The 22960-nt window shown below is 39.6% G+C and overlaps 1 protein-coding gene across 1 annotated transcript in view; it reads right to left on the reverse strand.

The window, feature by feature from the left end:
* The window catches only part of LOC133979611 (protein unc-13 homolog C), a 102365-nt gene that overhangs the window by 51675 nt on the left and 27730 nt on the right, over positions 1-22960 (reverse strand). The window contains exons 9-15 of the mRNA XM_062418165.1: positions 21026-21167; positions 17679-17848; positions 14886-15001; positions 14416-14579; positions 9294-9450; positions 8772-8840; positions 576-665 (exon numbers count right to left, since the gene is read on the reverse strand). Of these exons, the coding sequence (XP_062274149.1) occupies positions 576-665; positions 8772-8840; positions 9294-9450; positions 14416-14579; positions 14886-15001; positions 17679-17848; positions 21026-21167 (908 nt within the window). The remainder of the gene's footprint in view (positions 1-575; positions 666-8771; positions 8841-9293; positions 9451-14415; positions 14580-14885; positions 15002-17678; positions 17849-21025; positions 21168-22960) is intronic.

A 22960-nucleotide genomic window follows, 5' to 3' on the forward strand; every position in this document is an offset into this window, starting at 1 on the left:
TCCAGCACTACACCCCCACTCCCACCAAAAGAGAGCTGAATGGGGTCGAGCTTTTATATATAGCGGGAGACAACTCTGCATACTGTTGAGAAGGGGGGGGGGGGGGGGGGGGGGGACAGAGCTGGAAGCGTTTGAAACATAGAGGCTTACTGTAGTATGGAGTTCAGCCCACATTACTCAAACATAGCTCCTTTGCGTGAGCCTACAGTCATGAATTTGTACAACCATAAATCTTTTGGTTTTGAATGGTCAGTTGTGTTGAGAGGGGGACAGCTTTCAGGAATTATGAGATTGAATTGATTTCACCTAAATGAAACGTGCCTAAAATCAATCTGGGTTTGTGTTTATAAGTCAATGTTGGGAGATTTTATGGCCATGACCAGTATTGAAGGCGTCTCAGTCGAGGGTGCAGCACTTTTGTGATAAAACATTTTAAGTGACAAAACACATCTTAGAGATCTACCGTTGTGCTCCGTCATCATTTATGACAACAGTTATATTTCTTTCTCTGCTCCCTCATCATCCTTCAGGATATTCCAAACCCATGAACTCACACATATGTGCACACACACTACCTTCATCCTGAAGAAAGTGATGCTGGTCAGCAGATCAACAGTGGACTTCAGGTCTTGGAGACGCTCTGGGTTTCCTGCAGGGAAATTATCCTTAAGAGAGAACGAGAGAGAAAGAAGAAGATAACATGAGGAGAGAGGATATCTTGTAAGCAGCCTTTCAACGTCACACACCGCCCACCCCAACACATCACACCGTGTAGGCAAAAACATTGAAATTGATTACAGAGCGACGCCCAGCAATCATAACAAAATGACTGTCTGTCTAATCGTTTAGTGGACAAGGGAGGTCTCTGCTGATGAAAACCTCTATTTCAGGGCCATGAAGTCATCAGGCAGCGCAGAGCACCGTGACGGAGAGCATATAAAGCCCTGACAGCCCTGAGGAGAGGCATCCCTGCCCCATACATTATCCTACTTCTCCTACTCTCTCACTGCTTTGCAATACAATTTTGTTTGTTTTCAATCCCTCCTCTACCTTGTCAATAAATGCACACCGGAGATTCAGGAAATAGAGCAAAAATAACAGCCTGCAGGCTTGACAGCACAAACACAGGAGAGGTCTATCTGAGATCATGGTCCATCAGCAGAAGCAAAACCTGTCTGACATCTTTAGGACGTGAGCAGCATAAGAGTTTTTATTGGGTTGATAAATGATTCAAGAGAACCTGTTTTCGAAGACGAAAAAACAAACGGATAAAAGGAAAACCCACATGAGCACGTGTTGTGCAAACCAACAGAGGAAAAAATATATGGGTGGCCTCTTAATGTTTTACTGACAGTCAGCTGCCTACTGAGAGCTCACAGGTTATTTTTCTAGATCGATGATTAATAAGGAAAAGTTTAGGGGTGAAAGTGTAGTTCCCAATACAGATAAACACCCTCCAGGCAAACAAGCTTGACACATCCTGCACAAACAACCGTGGACGAGTAATACTGTATTGGCTGCCTATTTGAAAAAAAGAGTCAGTTTGGAGTAAGTTTTTGCCTCAGACATATTGTAGTTTGGATCAGTGCCTTTTAATATTAACAATTCAGTTGTTCCAGCATTTCATCATTTGTTTCTAGCAGGAACTGTATTCCATTTAAATTTTAAAACATGTTTTAAGAAGCTCAAGCGTCCTATTTCAACCCGGCCCCGTTCCTTTTAATATAAATCCCTCATTTCCAGGGAAATAAAATAATTTTCTCACAGCCACCACACCGACACCAGCCTCATTCCCAGCATGGAGCACATACGTGCTATCAGTCACTTCCTTCTCTTTCCCTGCTGACACTGAAATTGCTCTTACAATAACCACACATACATGTAGCCTTCAGACAAGTGAAACCATCTGTCCCTTTGAAACATGGATTCTACATCTTCCACTGTAACCTTGAATGATACACCTGAAATAACCATGCTGGAATCACCGTTCTGGAACTGTTACAATAATAAAAATTAGTTTTATCTGTTTATTTTTGGTGTAAGTATTGCAATTTTAATCTTTGAAACCAATTACGACTTTTTTTGTTTTATTCCTGAAGTAATATCAAACTAATCTGTGCCTTCTTGTTTTTCCAATGGAAGCATTAACACTTTTATCTAAGAGACGAACATTCTCCCTAGAAAGAAGTGAGAGTTCACACAGGAAAAAAAGGAAAAAAACCCGCAATTTCCAATTACCTTTCACTGATAGTGGAGATATGATCTATTTAGTTCACTTTACGTAAGTAAGTTGAGTTTGCTTTTGAAATTAAATGATTCATTCAAATTGTAATGACAATAATGTCTTACGTAGTAAAACACACACACATTTTTATGCTAATAAGTGTATTTTCTGACATCAAAAGGTGGTCTAGCTGTGTAATTACAGTGACTGAAGACATGAAAAGTCAAGTGCTCACTAACACTCATTACAGTTGATGCAGAGGAGGTAGGTGGGTTTCATCACAAAAACCAAATGTCTGCATACAAAATGTTATGATCTTAGCAACCAATCTAATTTGATATTTAACAACCTGCTTTGATTGAAGATGGCAATGGTTCACATTATTGTAAGCAGGTAACAACTGAGCAAGATTTGTCTAAATTATAATTACAGCTTCAGTTTGCTTAAACAGGTTAAAAACAGCAGTAAGGTGTTAATTACAGAACACGGGGCACTGAAAATTGTAATTTACCTCCTCCCAGTTTTGACAAATACCTAACCTAACTTTGAAATTGCTAATGTAAGCACCTATTTTCAGATATTTCTGTCTTTGTAGAAACACTATTTTGTGACAAAACAGACCTTGTCCATCGTAACAGCCATTTCTGTGTGTCTGAAAATGGAAAAGACCAGAAATGAAAACACCAACTTCAAAAGCAGAAAAAAAGGAAAAGAAACAGATGTATTGCCCAGAAGCTGACATGCATACTAACAAAAACAAAACATCCAAAAGTAGAGACAACATCAGCACTACCCTCTAAAGTCCATTATGAGATGGGACAAGGAGGGGGTGATGCAGATGAGCTTTTACTCCTTTTTCTTTAGTCTAGTCTATATTGACTATTATGCTGAGACAGTGTCTACATTGAGTAAAAAGCCCCCAAGTTTTATTTCATTCAGAATGGGCAATTGAAACTGCAGATTACATAATGTCATTCATAATGGCTAAAAAGTTGCTGCTTAGACACCAGGCAACAAGTGAGGGAGTGCAGGTAATCATGTGGAAACAGAGATCAAAAGCAGTCATGCACTGAAGGGCACTGGACGCCAAACTGCCAGAGGAAAATTGCTCTGGTTACACTCCGACCATCCTGAACTAAGGCATATGCCACTGTGTGTGGGTTTGTGTGTCTACAAAATGTATAAGTTGTAGTTAACGTGTACATTGAAAAACATTTCTGATAAATTGGCTGTAGCATTACATCATGTAATGCTAAAAAGAAAAACACTATTCATGTTTCTGTGTCTTGTTATTTTCAAAGCAGCAAAACCTTTTTTAGATTTTGAATCCTGAGTCGCTTCAATGACCTTTTTCATAAGGGTGGCCAGAGAGGTTTCTGATCTTCTGCACTCTGGGAAAGGTGATACTAGCTTTTCTATTGTACTTGGGTTTTTACATTGTCATACATTTCAAAGAGATACATCTGAATTATGGGTTAGGGTGTTAAGATTATACCAGAAACAATGCAGATCCTTCTTTGTTCTCTTTACATTGTCATCCTCTGGAAATTAGAAAAAATAACTTTTGTCTGCCATGTGAAGATGACAGGGGCTGGTTGCACGCTTCTGTAGCAAGTATATAGTGTTTGTGCTGTAGAGCAACCTTCTGGATTTAAACTAGAAATATACACATTTTGTTTGTGTTATGCCTCAATGCCTCCATTAACCTGAATATGACACAATCCTGTAGCAGAGAGAGACAGGTATAGTATGGAACAACTGTTTTACTCTATTTTTTCACTGAGGGAGGCAGCATAAAGGGCTCTACCACAGAAAGGAGCAAACCAGTTGTTTGCATTGAGTAACCTTTTCTCTAAAGGTCCACTGCTATACTGTACACAGCTCAGTTTTTAGAGAATAGAGCACAAATCCCAAGGGTCCCTAATGAACAAACATCACTTCATATCAAACTGTCAGAACTAAGGCAACACCCCAAATCCCTTGCAGTATGCTCTGAATACTGAGCTTTTATGTCCGACCCTTAGAAACCTGCAAATCCCAGCTGGGACAGACTGGTTATACAAGGTTTCACCTTGTATCACGGACTGTTAGAGTAAAGTTTAAAGGGAAGAAACGCATATGTAGCAGAATGTAGAGTGACAGCGGCACCCTTGCTCCCTCTCTGCTGATTCAACCTCTCTGTTTTACAAAAGCAAACTCAATCTCCCTCAGAATGTCATTATAGGGAAATCCATACGGTGAACAGCAGAGCAGCCCGATCTGAATCTTATTACTGTCCAATAGTGGCAGGCAGGCCAGCTCTTTGGGACGGATTCAGAAAGTGAGAGAATGAGAGAGAGTATGAACTGTGTGTGTGTGTGTGTGTGTGTGTGTGTGTGTGTGTGTGTGTGTGTGTGTGTGTGTGTGTGTGTGTGTGTGTGTGTGTGTGTGTGTGTGTGTGTGTGTGTGTGTGTGTGTGTGTGTGTGTGTGTGTGTGTGTGTGTGTGTGTGTGAAGCACTGGCCTGTGGCAGTCTTGACAGGAGAGCAGCAGTCAGTGCAGGCAGGTGAAGCCAATGTGATATTCTGTGACTCTCGGTGAACATGTCATCACCAGATAGCCAGGCCATCTGAAAATAAGAGGCCATCTCTCCTTCACTTAACCCTCTCTCTCCTTTTCTCTTGACTTTCCACCATGCCTTCATTCATTCTTCATCTGTTTCTCTTCTCTTATTTCCAATCCTGTCTGTCATTTCTCCCAACTCTCTCCCTCGTTGTTCAAATCCTGCCTCTTCTAACTCGTTCTCCTTGTTTCATCTACTCCTCTTTCCACATTTTCTTTATCCCTCGCTCACTCTGTCCTCTTTCTCCTTCAACTTCTCTCTCTCTCTCTCTCTCTCTCTCTCTCTCTCTCTCTCTCTCTCTCTCTCTCCCTCTCTCTCTCTCTCTCTCTCTCTCTCTATCTCTCTCTCTCTCTCTCTCTCTCTCCACATCTATCTTTCTACTTGCTGTCCTCCTGTTCCTATTTTTTCCATCATGCAGCTATGATGGGCAGCCAGCAGGATCTGCTGCTATCAGGGTGTGTCTCTGCAATCACATGTGGCTTCACACAGCGACCCGTGGCAAAGAACAGGGGAACTAAAGCAATCACCCACTCAACGACACATCACCTTTTTCCGTCACACTAAAGGTGAGAGGGTCAGCTCTCAGTTAGAGTTCACCGTGTAATGCCACCAACTGGGGAGAAATGTGTGTTTCCGTGTGTGTGTGTGTGTGTGTGTGTGTGTGTGTGTGTGTGTGTGTGTGTGTGTGGTGCTCAGGTGTATACCTATGTATGAGTCAGTTTGCAGTTGCTGTCAAATAAACAGTGTGCATGGCTACACATTTGGTGAAGCATCTGCAAAAGTGAAAGAGATATGTGTGTATGTACACATGTGTGCATAAGAGACAGAATAAGACAGATATAAAAGTGTGTACGGTAGTGCATGTGTGCATGTCTTAAAGTGTGTGCATGTTTGTACCTGCATTTTTGCACGTATGTATGGATGTGTGGTACTTGTATGTATACATGATCACACAAATGAGTGTGTGAATGTGTTTGTGTGTGTGTTTGGGTGTGTGTCTGCGCATGCGTGCGTGATTGTGTGTGTTGTGTCTAACAGGATTAGCTCCCCTGGGATTGTTCTGGAAGATTATGTACTGTATGTCAGGATTTCAATCTGCCTGAGTAGAATACAGCAGAACCTTTAGTGGCCCGGGAGTGGCAGATCTCTGGCAATCAGAGATGAATTCCTGATTGCATGGCTCTGAATTTTTCCTTTTACCTTTTTTTTCTTTCTTTCTTTCTTTCTTTCTTTCTTTTTTTTTATGGGATGCCCAATCTAAACCATATGTTTTATAAATGTTGAGTTAGGTAGGATCAGAATGTTTTTGATGGCTCTTTCAAATCAATTCCCTCTACATTAGAATGTCTTTTTTTTTTTCATCAAACAAAAACATATTTTTATTTGAATTAATTCTCCAACATATATTATATTTGAGTTTACGTCATAAATAAGCAGGTACAGTAGACAATAACCGACCATGTCAATTGGCACACTATAAAAATCTGTGTGGTCTCATAAGACTTGAAAAAATGCCGCTCTAAATCAAACACATGTGTGCTATGGTTATAACAGGTCATTCAGAAAATTCTGTATATACAGCAGTGCAGTTGTGCTCAATAACAAATGATGTAAAAATCACCAAACAAATGACCGTGAAGAATGAACCTATACCATACAACGAATAGGCCTATAAGTGTCAACAGCTAGGGGATGAAATGTTACTACGCCTATTCTTACAGAGCAATGTTATGAGTCTGCATATCGGGACGAGGTGGAGCAGTTGTCAGTGTGGTGCACAGAAAACAACATGGCGCTGAACACTACCAAGACAAAGGAGCTGGTCATAGACTACAGGAGAAATAAAACGGACACTCCGCCCATGTTCATCCGCGGGGACTGTGTGGAGAGGGTCACAGACTTCCGGTTTCTGGGAGTTCACATGGAGGATGACCTGACCTGGAGCATCACCACCACTGCTATCATTAAGAAGGCACAGCAGAGATTGTACTTCCTGAGAGTACTCAGGAATAACCAACTCCTTTTATTGTTGCTCCATTGAGAGCATTTTGACCTACTGCATGTGTGTGTGGTTCTCTAGCTGCACAGCTGCAGAGAGGATAGCGCTCCAGAGGGTCATCACCACAGCCCAGAAGATTATCGGCTGCCCTCTCCCCTCCCTGAAAGATCTGTACAGTTCCCGCTGTTTCAGGAAAGCTCGCCATATTATCAGGGACTCATCTCACCCAGGACACTCGCTGTTTGAGCTGCTGCCCTCAGGCAAACGCTACAGGACATTGAGAGTACGCACAAATAGATTTCAAAACAGCTTTTACGCTAAAGCCATTAATGCACTAAACTGCATTAAATAATGGCAATTATTTATTTATTTTTTGTTTCTGCACTTTAAAGACAGCATCTCAATTTCGTTGTGCTTTGTACAATGACAATAAAGACTTTCTATTCTATTCTATTCTATTCTATTCTATTCTATTCTATTCTATTTCCCTGGCATATATGTAAATGAGGTGAACAAAATATTAGGCACCCATTTTAGTATAATGCAGTCCAATTACTGCAACATAGATTTGAATGAACACCTCTCTGACGTAGTATCAACAAAAACTGAATCATGTTACATTTACAAAGGTATGGTTTGTTACAGCTTTGCCACCACCAAAATATGAAGTATATTTAATTGTATGTGAACATGCATGGTCTGTTTATGTAGGACAATGAGTTTTTTTAAACAGCTTATTCTTGTTTTATGTAAGTAATTGCCTGCAAATATCGGCTAATAATAGCTGACACATGAATTCATCTTTCAAATGCTACAGCCCACATATAGAAACCTGGGAGTATGTGGCGTAGTTTGCAGATGTTTACAAGGTATCCAATACTCTAAATCCATGAACTACCATGTCAGACGGAGTGCTGGACACTTACTGCAGGGTCTATTTATTAGACCAGGAGGCCCACTATTTCTTGAGATGCCGATGGGCACCTTGACAGACCGGGCTGATTACCAATATTTATGTGCCTGGCTACAATCTGCTGAAAACTGCAATGTCACTTTAGTAATTTATAATTCAATTCATTTTACATTACATTTCATTCATTCATTTTTATTTTTGTTAAACAACAATGTATGAAAAGAGGTGTCTGTGTCTAACTACAGTATATATGTGTCTATCTGTAAATTATCCTTTTCCAAATAATACTACTTCACAGTTATTCTTATTAATTATCACAAAGCTGTATACTTTCTGCATATATTCAATGTTGTTAATACTATGGGGACAGGAGTGTGTCACATATGGCATTATAAAATGTCATTCTTGGTATGTCTTCATCATGAACACAGGTGGAATGACATTTATCTTGCCAGAATCACCATATTTTGCACGTTTAATATGGTATCTGGCATTAACATGAACCATGTGTGATTACACTGTGGGAAAAAATGCATTAAACACAGACTGAAATATATCTAAAAAAGGAGATGACCCGGTCAATATCCACGTTTGGAGGGAGACAGATACACATTTGGCATTAACATCAAAGCGTAAACGGATTGCTGCTCCATGCCAGATATAGTAAGCACACACTGTACTGTAAACAAAGTTGAGTGAACCAGGGAACCTTTATCAAATCAACCAAGTGGAAGGAAGCTTAGAAGGCATTACTTCTGTTTAAAATAGATAGCCAAATAGAGCACAGCAATAAGGTGTTTAAAGCCAGTGTTAAAGGAGATAAATACTAAACATAGGAAACTAAATGGCAGCCTGCAGTGTTTCAAATGTCCAGTGAGAATGTAGTCCATCTACAAAATTACAATATAGACTTGAGATTATTTTTACACCAAACTGATAATAGTCACAGAAGTCAAATAAGCCACAGAGACAAACACACATATGATTAGATTTCACAAACACACGACACTACATGTAAAGTTTTACATATATACCCGATATTTGGAGAGGTCGATCCTCAGGGAGTTATGCAGCTGGTCCAGTAACTTGACAAATTTTTCCCTCTGTCAGGATGAGAATTTCGTAATTCAGTTTAGAGAGTCACCACACCCAAAGCCTTGTGTCAAAAAATGTATAACACTGCGTGGTCGGTAGCATTGATATGCCTGCAGTGATTAATTTTTACTTCCTGGAACAAAATTGAGTGGTTTAGCTGTATTGCCAGCCTCGGCTTACTGCCTGGAAATATTACAACATTAGCTTATTAAATGTTCAATTGGAAAGCACTGGCAACCTTTGAGATTTTGTTGATTTCAAGTGCACAAATTGTTTTAGTCAAATAACTCTGGGAATGATCACAAAAATAGTGATGCCAGTAGTTCAATATCATAATATAAGACAGCAATAGATGTTACTTAATTCTAACGGGAGACTGTAGATGACCCACATTTTTATTTAGCACTTTATGTCTATATATCACTTTTGGCAGATTAAAAGAGAAAAATAGCCATACTTACTCCAAAGTTAGAGGCAGCAAAGCGGTCAGAAGCGGAGGCAGTGGTTGTGGTGGTGGTGGTGGTGTGGGCGAAGTAAGCATTGATATTAGCAAGCAGGTTGCTCATCACTGCTGGCACACCGGGACACATGTATTTGGCAGACAGACAGGAGAAATGCCTGCAGAGGAGAATAAACAGCTATTATCTGCACTTGGCTCCGAACATAAGTGGCAGGGCTGTAGCCTTTTCGGGGGCAAGATGGACATAATTTCTCCCCCAGGAATCAATAGATAATCATTTCAAAAAGCAGAGTCCCCTCATCAACTAGAAAATTCCTGGCAGAGAAAATGATACATTAATCAATATGTCCTTAGGTAAGCCTCAAAATCCACAAAGTTAATACGCTGAAAAAGAACACAGTTCAGAGTTCAGAAAAAATACTCAAAACATATAGCTCAAAAATATACCCTGGCCTTTGTCCATCCATCTGTCCATACACTGCAGTGGCTACAGTAAAACACAAAAACTGAGCAGACACATTGCAGTAGAACATTTCTTCATTATTTTCACCCTCTGACTGCAGAACAGAGAAAACTCAATGCTCCAAACAATTACTTCCGGAGGAAGAGTTAGCGCATAATTAGTTCACTGCCCTGTTCATGTAATAACTTGTCTACCAAGACTATTTATAGAAAAATATGTGGTAAATTAAAGCTTTATAATGTATACAATTAAATATATTAGGCTGCAAAATAATAGATGGTGCAAGTGTTTGACAGAAAATCAAAGGTTCCTGTTGGGGCTGAGATCATAAACAGAGGAATAGAATAAAGAAATGCAAATCTTACTGTTTACCTTTAAACTCAACTGTTTGTTTCATTCTGTGACAATTGAGACAAATGCATGCACAGTGTGTGCACCTGACATTTCAAGTAGTTTCCACTGAAGTGAATCAATGTATGTCAACCTGGGACAAAACACATCTTAATACTACTGTATGTGATCCACTAAAATTACACAAACTATGAGTCATCTTTCCAAGGAGAGGGGAAGCATGTGTTTAGTTGATGTATTCTGTTTAAATTCATCTTGTTTCATTTTTTCCATATCTCCAGCACCTTTTTAAAGAGGATAAATTTAGCTCATTTCCAGCTCTACATTTTTATTTTATGAATCCATTAGAGTAGCTTTATGCAGAACCTCAGTTCAGTCTGTCTCTAACAGCCAGTCTAAAGCGCATGTGTTTTTAAGGCCGCCTCCCAATGAACACACTCTTTTCTGATTGGCCAGCTTTCAGGAAGCCTGCCAAGGAGCAGTCGTATCAGTGTTGTGTTAAGTTACCTTCAATGCAAAGCCAACATTTGTTGCTTTACTGCATCAAATTAAAATAGTTTACATGACTAAATAATGGGAGACTTTTATTGTGAAGAAAACCAGTTAAAACCAGTTAACACAGCAAAATATAGAGATGTTTGGAGCTTTTTGTTCAGCGAATCAATTAGAAATAATGCAGGGAGGAATAGTACATGCAGAAACAGCCACAGTGATGATGATGTTTGATGAAGAGCTGCAGATGACCAGCACACTCCAACAGATAAAATACTTATTTTACATTGCTGTGCTGTGTAATGGAATAACAGCTCAACTCGATTCATGACTCGATGTGACCACCCACAAAGAAAAAAAAAGGAAAAACGCTGTAGTGTTAGTGGAGCAGCAGATATAAAGAAATCTATCACAAGCCGACATGAGCTCGGGGTGTATAAAGCAGAAAAAAGAAAAAAATCTTGGAAGCCAATAGTTCAGAGCAGTCTGAAACCGATGCTTTTTTTTTACACATGGTTTATTTTTACATATGCTTACCTTATTATTTTGACAATTTGGCCACATTTAATATCAACATCTGACACTGTAACATTATATGACTGAAAAGCATGATAGGTCCCCTTTAAATTTCCTGAAATTGAAAGAGGGAAATTTAGTCAAGCTGAGAGAGATGCACCTATAAGCACTTCAGATTTGCCATGATCTCTCTCTTTCTCTCACTTTCCCTCTCTCTCTTTCTCTAGACACACACACTGCAACAGCACTATCAAGCAGTAATTAATTGCTGGAGCCTGAGAGGCCTGGTTTGAGCAAGGATCTCTGTCTCAGTGTAGAGCATATGCTCATTTTAACACTTCATACTTCTGCTTCACAAGCCATGTGGAATGCCTCCTACATTATAATTCACTGGTACTTCCATCCTCATTCATATATCACATACAGTAAAGGATAATATACATCACATAAAAATGTATAAGTGCAGTAATCTGCCTGTTTACTTTAATGCAGAAGACAATGATATAAACACAGGTTCCTTTATAAGTCTCTGGCTGTGACCCAAAGCAACCAAGCATCTGGATGAATTGTATGCTTTTTACACTGTGAAGATGCCTGAGGGCTTAAAGCCAGAACAAGTAGGCTGAGCTCTATAAATATAGCATGTGTTTAAAGCTCATTCGTAGTTCTATGGAAAACAGATTGCACTATATTGTGAGTTTGTATCAACAAATTCCAACCATTACTTTTTGCTCAGATTCAAAAGGCAAAAACACCCCTTTGCCTTCAGATGTTATTTTGCAGTATTCTCTTCAGGTACCGATATATTATAATATTAGGATAACTACATTGAATAAATGTGTTATAAGTTGGAAGTAACCATAAGTATCAGAAAGCTGGATGTTGGGCCTGGAATCCAGAGATTTTGAAACTAAACCTTGCTCAGTGAGTCATTGCTTCGTAAAGCCAAAGTGTTAGGAAAGGCAGCGAGTTGTGTGGAGTAATGACTTCAGATTTACTCCCCCTCCAGAGTGTAGCTCACGCACACACACACACACAAGCACACATGCACAAATAGAAACACCAACATGTTCTCATCGGGAGGCCTACTTAATTACTCTGCTTTCAGCCTCCAAATTACCCAGGAGCACTTGGGGTTAGGCGAGCACAGAGAGTGATGCAAAGAGTGATGATGGCATCCGATGAGCTCCCATGGTGCTTTTAGAGCTGGATCTCCTGTGTCAATTTTCAAGAGTAAGACATTGCTTCTCCTTGTGTTACCCTGCCTTGGTTTTTATCAGTAGATGCAATGTACTATGCACTCACTCACATATGATCATTTTGTGGTTTTATATGACAGGGAGAAATGAGAATAAGATGATGGGAAACAGAGAGAGGGGGAAAGGGGGTTAGGGAGTGGTGATTGAGTGAAATGAAGAAAAACGAACATGAGGGAGGGGTATGTTGGGGGTTGTTGTGGAGGGCATAGGAGGGAGATTGAGTCCTCACAGCTGCTGTGATTTATGCAGCCATCTTGTCAGGAGTGACTGGGAGTCAAGGTTCTATGATGAAGAAAAGCAGAATGGTAGGGCCTTTCATAAATTCCTGATGAAGGATAATAAGCACCACTATGAAAAACACCAAGCTTAAACAGTGTTCAAGCCTGGAGCATTAACTTCACCTGAAAAAGATGGTAATGATGCCACTTACTCCTTTGCTATTCTGCAGTTAAATAACCTGGGTATCTTTCACATACTGGAATACTCTGTCACACTGAAACAACAGTCTGTCACCTAGAAACTTAACATCTGTTTGCAGCACCATAACAATCAAATGTGTCAACAACACTGCTATAAACACGTTGTTGCTGTAGCAGTTAGATCCCTTACTTATGTGCATCTAAAGGGTAGGAGTGTGAGATGCTGAAGAATCCTATGAAAAGATTTACAGGACTCAACAGCAATCCAACAACACATTTGCCCTATAAGGCCAGTAGGAGAGTAAATAAAGGATCTTCTGAATCCTGATCAGTGGGATCTCAAAAAGTGGTAAGGGCTGGGGGGGGGGGGGGGGGTCAAACATGTCCGGGGTTTGGTAGAAAAACACACCAGTCATCCTGAAAGAGCCATTGTCTCATTTTACAACAGATCATCAAAAAACAACTGCAGCAGAGTACTTGATGTTGCAGGGTTTGAGCACATGATTAAGAGACCACAAATCTAAAAACTGTTTCTCAGTGTTGCTTCATCTCAGGGATGCACGTGGCCAGATTTCTAATCATGAAAGCACAAATGTGAGCTGCGCCTTTCCATTAAATATGCCTACACAATCTGTGTGTAATTAGCATCTCATTTACTAAGGTAGTAACTAATTACATACTCAGCTACAGGGACTGCCCAACAAGCTTGTGTTGCAGGCTGAGGACAGCTTATAAGACGCAGTTTGGTGATGCGATTTGAGATGATCAAACAGTAGCTCTACAGACATCAAGTAACTCATTATTACTGATATACTCAGATGCAGAAGTCATGAAGCAAATAATTAACATGAGATAACATAATAACAGACTGAGATGCACATCAGACAGTATAGTTTAGTAATAAATCCAGTGTAGCCAGTGATAGATCACCGAGAGTGAGGGAGGTGACACTAAAAGAAGCTCAGGAAAAGAATCTTCTTTGTCTCAAATAAAACTTTTCAATCATCTCATCATTTCAACTGCATGTACCATGTAAAAGTTTTGACAAGAAGACATAGTCTTATATAAGAAATCATATGGAAAACACTGTGATTGAAATTAAAATTTACAGTGACCATTAAAGCACTGGAGAATAGATAAATAAAAGATACAAATTAATGATGCAAACTTCTGCAATGGGAACTGTTACATCAACACTCCACAATATAACAAGGCATTGCATGACCTTGATCAATATCTGATGATTTCAATTTTGGATGGTGTGTCTCTGCATTTGGCCCGTGTGAGTATGTGTTTGGAGAAAACACAAAGACAGACGTTATTGATGGAGAGGGTCATTGAGGATCAGAGAGACAGAGAGAGAGAGGGAAACGAGTGTGTTTATGTGTGTCCATGATCAATGTAACCAAGGCAGGTTGGGAGTTTTTCCAGGAGGCCAGCAATTAATCAATCAAACTTAGGAGTTCAATAGTCCTCCAAGCTCTGATTCTGCTGAGGAGACATCTTTACTACTCCTGCTCTCCTCCTGCTTTCCTTCTCTCATCTCCTTCTCTCCTCCACTCTCCTGAATGAGACAATGACTGATTGGTGAGGTAAAAGGCCATAGATCAGGGTGGTACTAACGTCATAGCCTGATAGATGGACTCCACTCCGTATCTCATGGCGAACTCATCCACTATCTCCTGAGACACGTCGTCATAGTAGACCTTCCACGCCTCGTCCCCTTTCACCTGTGGGATCTTCACTACCCCGCTGCTCTTCACCTCGGTCAAGTGGTGAAACAGGTTCTGTGAGTGGCACGAGAGATAAGAAAGAACAGGGCACGGTGAGAGAGCACAGTGTCACAACAAGTAATAAAAGTGATGCCAGTACTGCTGGAGACATCTTCATCATCTTGTATAGCAATACTGTGACTATAAATTGTTGAAAAATCCTGTTAGTTTCCTTTTTTGATGTAATCCCAACAAATCATGCTTTCTTTAGTAACTGCCTTAAGCAAGAATGAGATATGACATAATTATTTAATGATTTGTTCCCCAAAGATGAGTTGATTGAAAACTTACTTTCCCCATAAGTCACATTACAATGATTACCTCATGTAAACAGGTATACTGGCCGTGGGGTGGAACCACATTTTCCTCCCCTTTCATCTCCACGCTGATCTTGAGTCTGATGGCACCAGATACGGCAGACTTGTCAGTCCTCTTATCTGTAAAGCACAAGCAGGCTGAATTAGTCCTGGTCTGAACTGTCAAAACTGGGAAGTAAGTGAAAAATAACTACCAAATACAAGATATATTAGATAGTGCAGTGAAGTGACATGGCTTAACCCAGTCTTTGGAAGGCACATATTCCAAAAACATACAGTAGCATCTCTTTCATCTTTGTGCTGGATGATAAAGTACCGTTACTATACAATAAAAAAACTTCTAAATTATGTTTCAGTGGGTTCAAAATGTTCTCACAATAGCAGATGGTGGAAGAAGAGAAAGAAAGACTTCTGGAAAAACTATATCAAGAAGTCTTAAATAAGATTTTTATTCCATTTAGTGAACAAAAAAACGTCAAAGTCGCATTGAATGCGACCGCAATCTGAACAGTCAGGTCGCATTCAAAAAAATCCGATATGTATTCGATTCAGTACCACATTTGAAAGTGGCCTAAATCGGATTTGGAAATGTCAGATTCAATGTGACTTGTGCTGTTCACATTGTCAGAAACAAATCAGATATGGGTCACATTTAAACGAACAAATCGGATTCAGGTCACTTTTAACTGCAGTGTGAACGTAGCCATAATGAATGACCGCAGGGAGTGAAAGGATGTACAATTCAATAAATACATTTATTGTCCTCCTTAGTAGAATTTTGTCCTTGACCACCCCATGACAGAATGACATACAAAACGCAAAAAGATTAGAAACAAAATACATGAATGAAATGATCGAAGACACGAAACATCAATGTCAAGAAATGTCAATGTCATGACATTATGTTCTGTAAAACAGATCATATCTACACACAATGTACAAGAAAACACTAGCATTCTCAATATTATTGGCTGGTTGGTTTAGGGAAAATGTACTTTATTATCAGTAGAAAGAAAGTGCATGCAGACTTTTATTCTTGAACGCTCACATACAGCCACATACACACACAGTTGCTGGCAAACACATTCCTGACAGGACTGAGAACTAATGACACCGCAGCAGCTTACAAACTTCAAATACCCCCCTCTGTGCTCTCATATACATTTAATCTCAGTTGTTTCAAATGAGAGAAATTTTTCTCTACAGTCAGTAGAGGACAGACAAGAGGAAAATAATAACATGACAAAGCGACAGATACTAGCACTGTAAACGCAAAAGGACAGATTGAAGAGGAGCTGAAGAGGCTTAGAGAGGAGAGCAGCTGGAGGGGTGGACACCCACACCAGCAAAGGCCTGTTTAAACATTCATTGTGGGCATTTAAAAAGGCAAAGAGAAGCAGCAGAGGGCAGGGGTCACTATTACCACAAATTGATTCCTTTTAGCTAGAGAGGCAAACAAAGACAGCACCTGTTAGTCATAGTACTTGAACAGAAGTGGGAGCTCCCATTATGCTGCCATTCACCCTCATGAATGGCATGATGAAAACAGTGATGTATGAGAGTGGAAATAGGTAAGGGAGTGCCCTGCATCAACAGCATCGGAACTACAACTGAACCACAGGTCCTGTGGATATCTGGTTAACCTGTGAGGCAGCTGGATTCACAAGATTACATCATCACAAGATCACCCAAGAATTCATTTCAAATGATGCACTTGTGGCTGAACCACCAGTGGATCAGACCAATCCGTGTTGTGAATCCACCTGCCTCACAAGATGAGATGGTGATTGACAGATGGTTCATCCAATCACATGCCAAGTATTTTTTTTTTTAAGTGCTTGCCCTTTTCCAAACAGTTTCCAAGGATGACTTCTCAGATGGTTGTGTGATTGAAAGTTTTAAAACAACATTTAACATTTGAGTTGGTTTCTTTTGTCAAATAAAAAAGGTTTTTATAGGAAAATATTTTTGTATTCCTCAAAATATGGTATTAGTAAGAAAAAAATCAAATGATCCTTTTAATGACAGATTGTGAAATACATAAAGGGAGTTCCCAGGGTGCCTTATATCACTGCATTTATGTGCCACAATAATCTATCTATAAATGACAGGAACGTCTGTCTGTCTGTTTGTCTGGTTCTCTGTTTGTCTGTTATTCGCATATCTCTCGAACAGGTGTCTTGCTACGGGCACGAGTAAGTGCAGTGCCAAGCCTGACGTTGTTTGGATAAGAAATGTAAAAGATATAGATAAATATATCGGTAAAAGAAGCACACATTTGCTGTTGCCGCTCTAGCCGCTGGCCACTCCCCCTCTCACACAGCACACTGAGCACAGCGCAGGACCAGAGTTAGAGAGGCTATAAGGCAGTGGAGCTTTGGCAGCTAAAATGTCAAATACACTTCAGACCTTCAAAAAAAATGGATGAAACTGAAAACACTTGGAATAGCCAAGGCTACTTTGGACTGTCTTTAGACTTTGAATAAAAAAACAACAATTACGACTGCAAGGTCTCAAATTGAAACGAGCGATAGGCCTAATGGTCCCGAATTTAAGGACGTTTCAGAATCCCACACATGCAAAGCACAACCAGCTACAGACAACAAGTGGCAGACAGAACGTGAACTTTTGTTGTGTAATTGTAACAATGAGATTTCAAACATATCAAACCAACAATATAGTAAAAACACATGCAAAAACAGATTTTGCACGGTCACTGCACTAGTAATAATAATGCCAGCATAATTGTCAATTAGTCAGGATCTCATTTGTAAGAAGATGTGTATGAGGAACATACCCAGATTGTACCAAACATCCATCTCTCCACTGAGAGTGCGAACCTCGATGATGGTCTGTCCCAGAAAATCATCTGACTCACGCTTGAAATGTTGCTTCACTCGTGATTTGATGTCGTCATCCTCATCCCACACACGCACCTTGATGCGGTCAGTGGCGTTGTGACATTCACTGCGATTTAAAAGACGATTACACCAGGTCAAAACTATCACAACAACATGAACAACAGCAGCAACAGCAATAGCATATTAAGTGACAGCTCATCAGGTTGAGGGTATGCAGCGGAGCGGAATGACAGTCAAATGCATAATTCAAGCATAAATATAAGTTCAGGCACACTCACACTTCTTGACCCTTTTCTGAGGAACATATGGAGAACAATTCTTGCCTGGATTCAAATGAGAAAATGTGTGTGTGTGTCTGTGTGCATCCACTGGTGTGTATGAGTGAGCGTTCACGCTTAGCATGTCAGAAAGGCTCTCTGCCTGGCAAGAAGAATTACCCCAAGACATTGCATGACCTTTACTGCGCATCTGTATATTTTTACTCTCTCTCAATGCATGCTAAAATCATCAGAGAACAGCTGAATGTTACACAAGAATGATTGTGTAGTATTCATAGGAAGGATTACTTATTGGGAAAGCTTTACACTATAAAATGGTCTTCCTGGCATCATTGCAGTAATGACACTGCTAAATAGAAAAGAGGTGGTCAAAGCACTTAGCTTCAGATGGGGTCAGACTGTTCAGCTCTGGAATTAAAACGGACAGATTACATTTTGTTCTAATGACATCTTGGGTGCGACAGGCAGAGAAACAGTATCTGCAGTATTTTTTTTTAACTTAATCCCTTTCTTGGGGAAGCACTGGATGCTGCTGCACTAGTCTGGGACTTCGCTTTCTGCCAAGCACACAGTAATGTATCGCTCTATTAATCTACATCCCTGTAGTAATGGGAAAGAGTTTTATTACAGCCACCACTAGAGTCGTCTCATTACAGGTGTGGAGCCTTGTCTGTTACTAGCATACACACTTTCACAATCTCTGTAATATGCATGCATTCCTATGAGTTCTTTAAAATTATAATCACTGTCAAAACTATTCATTTAAAGACCTACCACAGAATGCTCAAAAAATAACCTAAAAAGGGCATCACATTTAAAAAAAGATGGTCTCTGACATGAACATGAGCTAGTAGTATAGATAGAAACCTCCTGAGGAATGTAGCTGGAGAACTCGCTTGTACAGTCTGAATCAAAAATGCCATTAGCTGCTCACGCTCTGGTTTAAGTCAACATGGCAAAATCTCCCTGATCCTTTAACAGTTGGTCCCCAGTGCCCCATATACAGTACATACAGAGGATTACCAACAAAAAGAAAAGAAGCACTTGATTTCCACACACAAGGTTAGCCAAGTTACCATGATTACCCTAGTTACTGATGCTCATGTAGTGTCATTGCCATCCCCCTCCTCTCTGTGACGGTGGCTAGAGGTCTACGTATGTAATCATAGAACTGGAGTTACATCCAGGTAACTGATTTTTATGCTTAACTGGCATGCACATTATATGTCAGGAACCAGGAGTTTATATACCCTTGATTTTTCCCTGGCTAATATGTGGGGCCAGCCTGTATTTGTTTGTGTCGACCATGCCCTCAGCCATGATCTTTTATTTGAGGAAATACGGTATGTGGAAAAAATAAATTAAAACGTAGAAACCAAAAATGGAGGCAGAGAGCTAGCAAAAAGACTGAGTGGTGATATTCCTCTGGTGATTGCACACTTTTACTGACCAGGGAGAAAAGCCTGTGCTAAAAACAAAGACACAAAAGCCTGGCCAGCGCAATGGATAAGTCATACAGAATGAGAGTCACGTACTGCTGAAGCATTAAAGGATTTATTCTATTGTTTCCAACACACCACAGTACTGAGCCTGCTCTTTTTAAGGTCTTCCGTGATATCCACTTAAACACACACAGACAGTCGCAGAATTTCAGTCTTTGTATTATTGGATCTCAGTTCTTCATTCGACACAGTCGGTTTGCAACATGCGACTAGACCAACAATAAAAATGGGTGGGACTTTCTGCCACAGTACTAAACTGGTTTGAACCCTACTCAAAGGACAGGGACTACTTTTTATCTTTAGGTAAATAAACATCTGAGCAGACAAAAATCAAGGATCAAATGACATGCAGAGTTCCCCAAGGTGATATTCTGGGGCCTCTTCTGTTCAACATCTAAATGCTTCCACTGGCTCAGATTATGGAGAAGAACAAAATATTTGATACAACCATATCACCAGGGGACTATGGTCTAATACAAGCACTGAGTAAGTACAATGAACAAATCAATGATTGGATGTGCCAGAATTTTCTTCAATTAAACAAAGACAAAACTGTAGTAATTGTTTTTGGAGCCAAGGAAGAACAATTAAAAGTCAGCACTCAGCTTCAATCGCTAATGTTAAAAACCCTAAGCGAAGCCAGAAATCTTGGTGTAGTCATGGACTCAGGCCTGAATTTCAACAGCCACATTAAGACAATTACAGAGTCAGCTTACTGTCACCTTAAGAATATCAAGAATTAAAGGACTTGTGTCTCAGCATGATTTGGAAAAACTTGTCAATGCATTTATCTTGAGTAGACTCGACTTCTGTAACAGTATATTTCAGGTCTCCCTAAAAAAATCGATCAGACAATTGCAGCTGATTCAGAACGCTGCTCCTCAAATCCTCACTAAGACCAATAAAGTGAATCACATCACTCCAGTTCTCAGGTCTTTACACTAGCTTCCTGCCTGTCAAAGAATTGATTTTAAAATGCTACTGTTGGTTTACCAAGCACAGAACAGATTGGGCCAAAATATATTTCTAGTTTTCGTCTCTTTTATGAACCTTTTATACTTGTCTTATTATATTATAGCTTGTATTTGTTTTCTATTCTCTTAGCTCCTTAATGACTCTTTTAATTGTATTTAAATGTATTTTTTTTATAGTGTTTCTTTTGTACTGTGTCTTATGTAAAGCACTTTGAATTGCCTTGTTGCTGAAATGTACTGTATAAATAAACTTGCCTTGCCTATTGTTTAAACTACAGGTATAGGAACTGTGGTCCTCACCCTGATGGATGCGATTTTAAAGCCGTGTTTAGTCTCCAAAAGCTCTGCAGTGCAGCTGGTATGTAACATGTCATAACTAACAGTAATTTCCCAAAATAGTAAGTAACAGGTTTTAAAAAAGAAAGTTTACATACTAACTAATGCTTTAAGGTTCTCTGGAACAGATGACTCTTAATCTTGCTAAGGATAATCTAGTCAGATAAAGGTTGAATTAATAAAGAGCACTTACAAGTTGAACTTCTCATCCCAGACCGGGTTGAGGTTGCCGAAGATGGTCTTTGTTCTGCGTTTGGTCTTGCCCACCTGGACGGTGACATATGGATCGCTGGAGCCAGTTTTATCCTTGGCCTGTAGCCCTTGTGCACTCATCACTGGAGAGACAGAATTGAAGAAAAGAAGAAGATTCACAAGAGTACTATTAGCAAGATATTTGACAATAAACCTTCTTTGTTTTTAGATTGATGACTATTGAAATGGCAAATCATTTGTTTTTAATTGTACCTTTAATGATCCATATTTTATACTATTAGGTGCATATTGTCTGGGAATATTTTAACAGGGCTTTTTTAAAATCGCAGTCGTGAATCTCTATATTTATTCCACTGCTTACTCATCAGTTTCCTGTACTTTACTTGTTTCATTTATTGGTTCCAACTTAAGAATTGAAGCCTTGTTGCTGCCTCTGCTTCCTACAACAACTCACTGAAAGCTGAGGCAACAAAGCAGCTTTGGTTCATTGAAAGCAGCCATCTCTCATCTATTTTTGTAAATAGTGTTAAGTATATCTATGATTTATCTATTCCCACACCCAGGCTATAGGTAGATTCCACCCATGAGTGTGTGTGCCCACTGCTACAACATCACCATGCTAAGCTAAGGCTTGGATTCAAAGAAGGACCCGTGATTCAGAATCTTACTTCCACACACACAGAGAGGGAGGTGCAGAGAAGGAGAGATAGTAGTATTTCACAGCGCCATAAAAGGGAAAAACGACACTAGGGCATTAAATATGCATAAGTGACAGTCTAAATAATTCAGGGTACATATATATCCCTCAGCTCAATGCTGACAGGGGTTGGTGGGCAGGATATAGAGGTTTGAAGAGGCATCGCCTGCCTGCTCCTGGAGTACTCAAAATCAAATGGCTCCTGTAGTAAAGGAGGGGTCTAAGAGAGTAATGAATGTGTAAAGCAATAAGGTTCAAACAAAGTGCTTGTTGGATCATCCAAGAGTGTCTGAAACCTACATATTTCAGATGTCAGAGGAGCTGTTTTAGACATTTTTTGTAAATTTATCAAACTGATAATCTGACAAGCATGCCCACTTGATGTGACGTTTAGTCAAGTGTGTGGAAATGAAAAAGTAGGCAGGGTCTTTCAAGTACTCTCTGTTTATTCTTCACACACCTATTTAAATCACTCCTCAAGTCCTCAAGTCCTCAAGACTGGTCATTCAGAACAATTATAAATAGTTTTGCCTAGAGGATGGACAACATGCCGTACACGTTAGGTGTTTTTTTTTTTGCATATCTATACCTGATATAGAGTAAACTGGAATTTAGTGTTTGATTGCATTTCAATGCTGTAGTGAATCTGTTTGTCAAATTCAAATTCTTCTGAATCCTCATTTTACACAACTACCTCAACCACGTATACTTAAAAAAAAAAAGATATTTGTTGACAGTGGGGTGTATTTTGAAACCAGATTTATTGTTATTAACTGTCTATTCCATAATACTGTCTCCTTTAAGTTACCCTGCTGTTTGTTTGGCTTATTTTACCAAACACAATATATACTATTATACAAGAAGTACAAAATGTAAGAAGTGTGAAACATTTCTGTTGGTTAGAGAGGAGTAGGGGACCAGCAAGGATGTACCCAGGAGCATAAACACATGGAGCATACTTGTGGTATAAAGAATGGTCACTGAGCAGAGGAGACTGAGTGCATGTTTTCCAAATGAATAGATTGACCTCTGTTGGGGTATGTTTGAGCAATGCTTTCAAAAGAATCAATATAACACAAAGGAAAATACAACATTGTTAAAAACAAAAACAACAACAACCATATAACAACGTATATAATTGCATGTTTCTTTAATAATAAGGTACATTTACAGGTACAGTAGCAGAGCTGATAATTAGCTGAGATTTTATAATAAGCG

This window comes from Scomber scombrus, chromosome 1 (assembly GCF_963691925.1).
Source record: "Scomber scombrus chromosome 1, fScoSco1.1, whole genome shotgun sequence".
Lineage (NCBI taxonomy): Eukaryota > Metazoa > Chordata > Actinopteri > Scombriformes > Scombridae > Scomber > Scomber scombrus.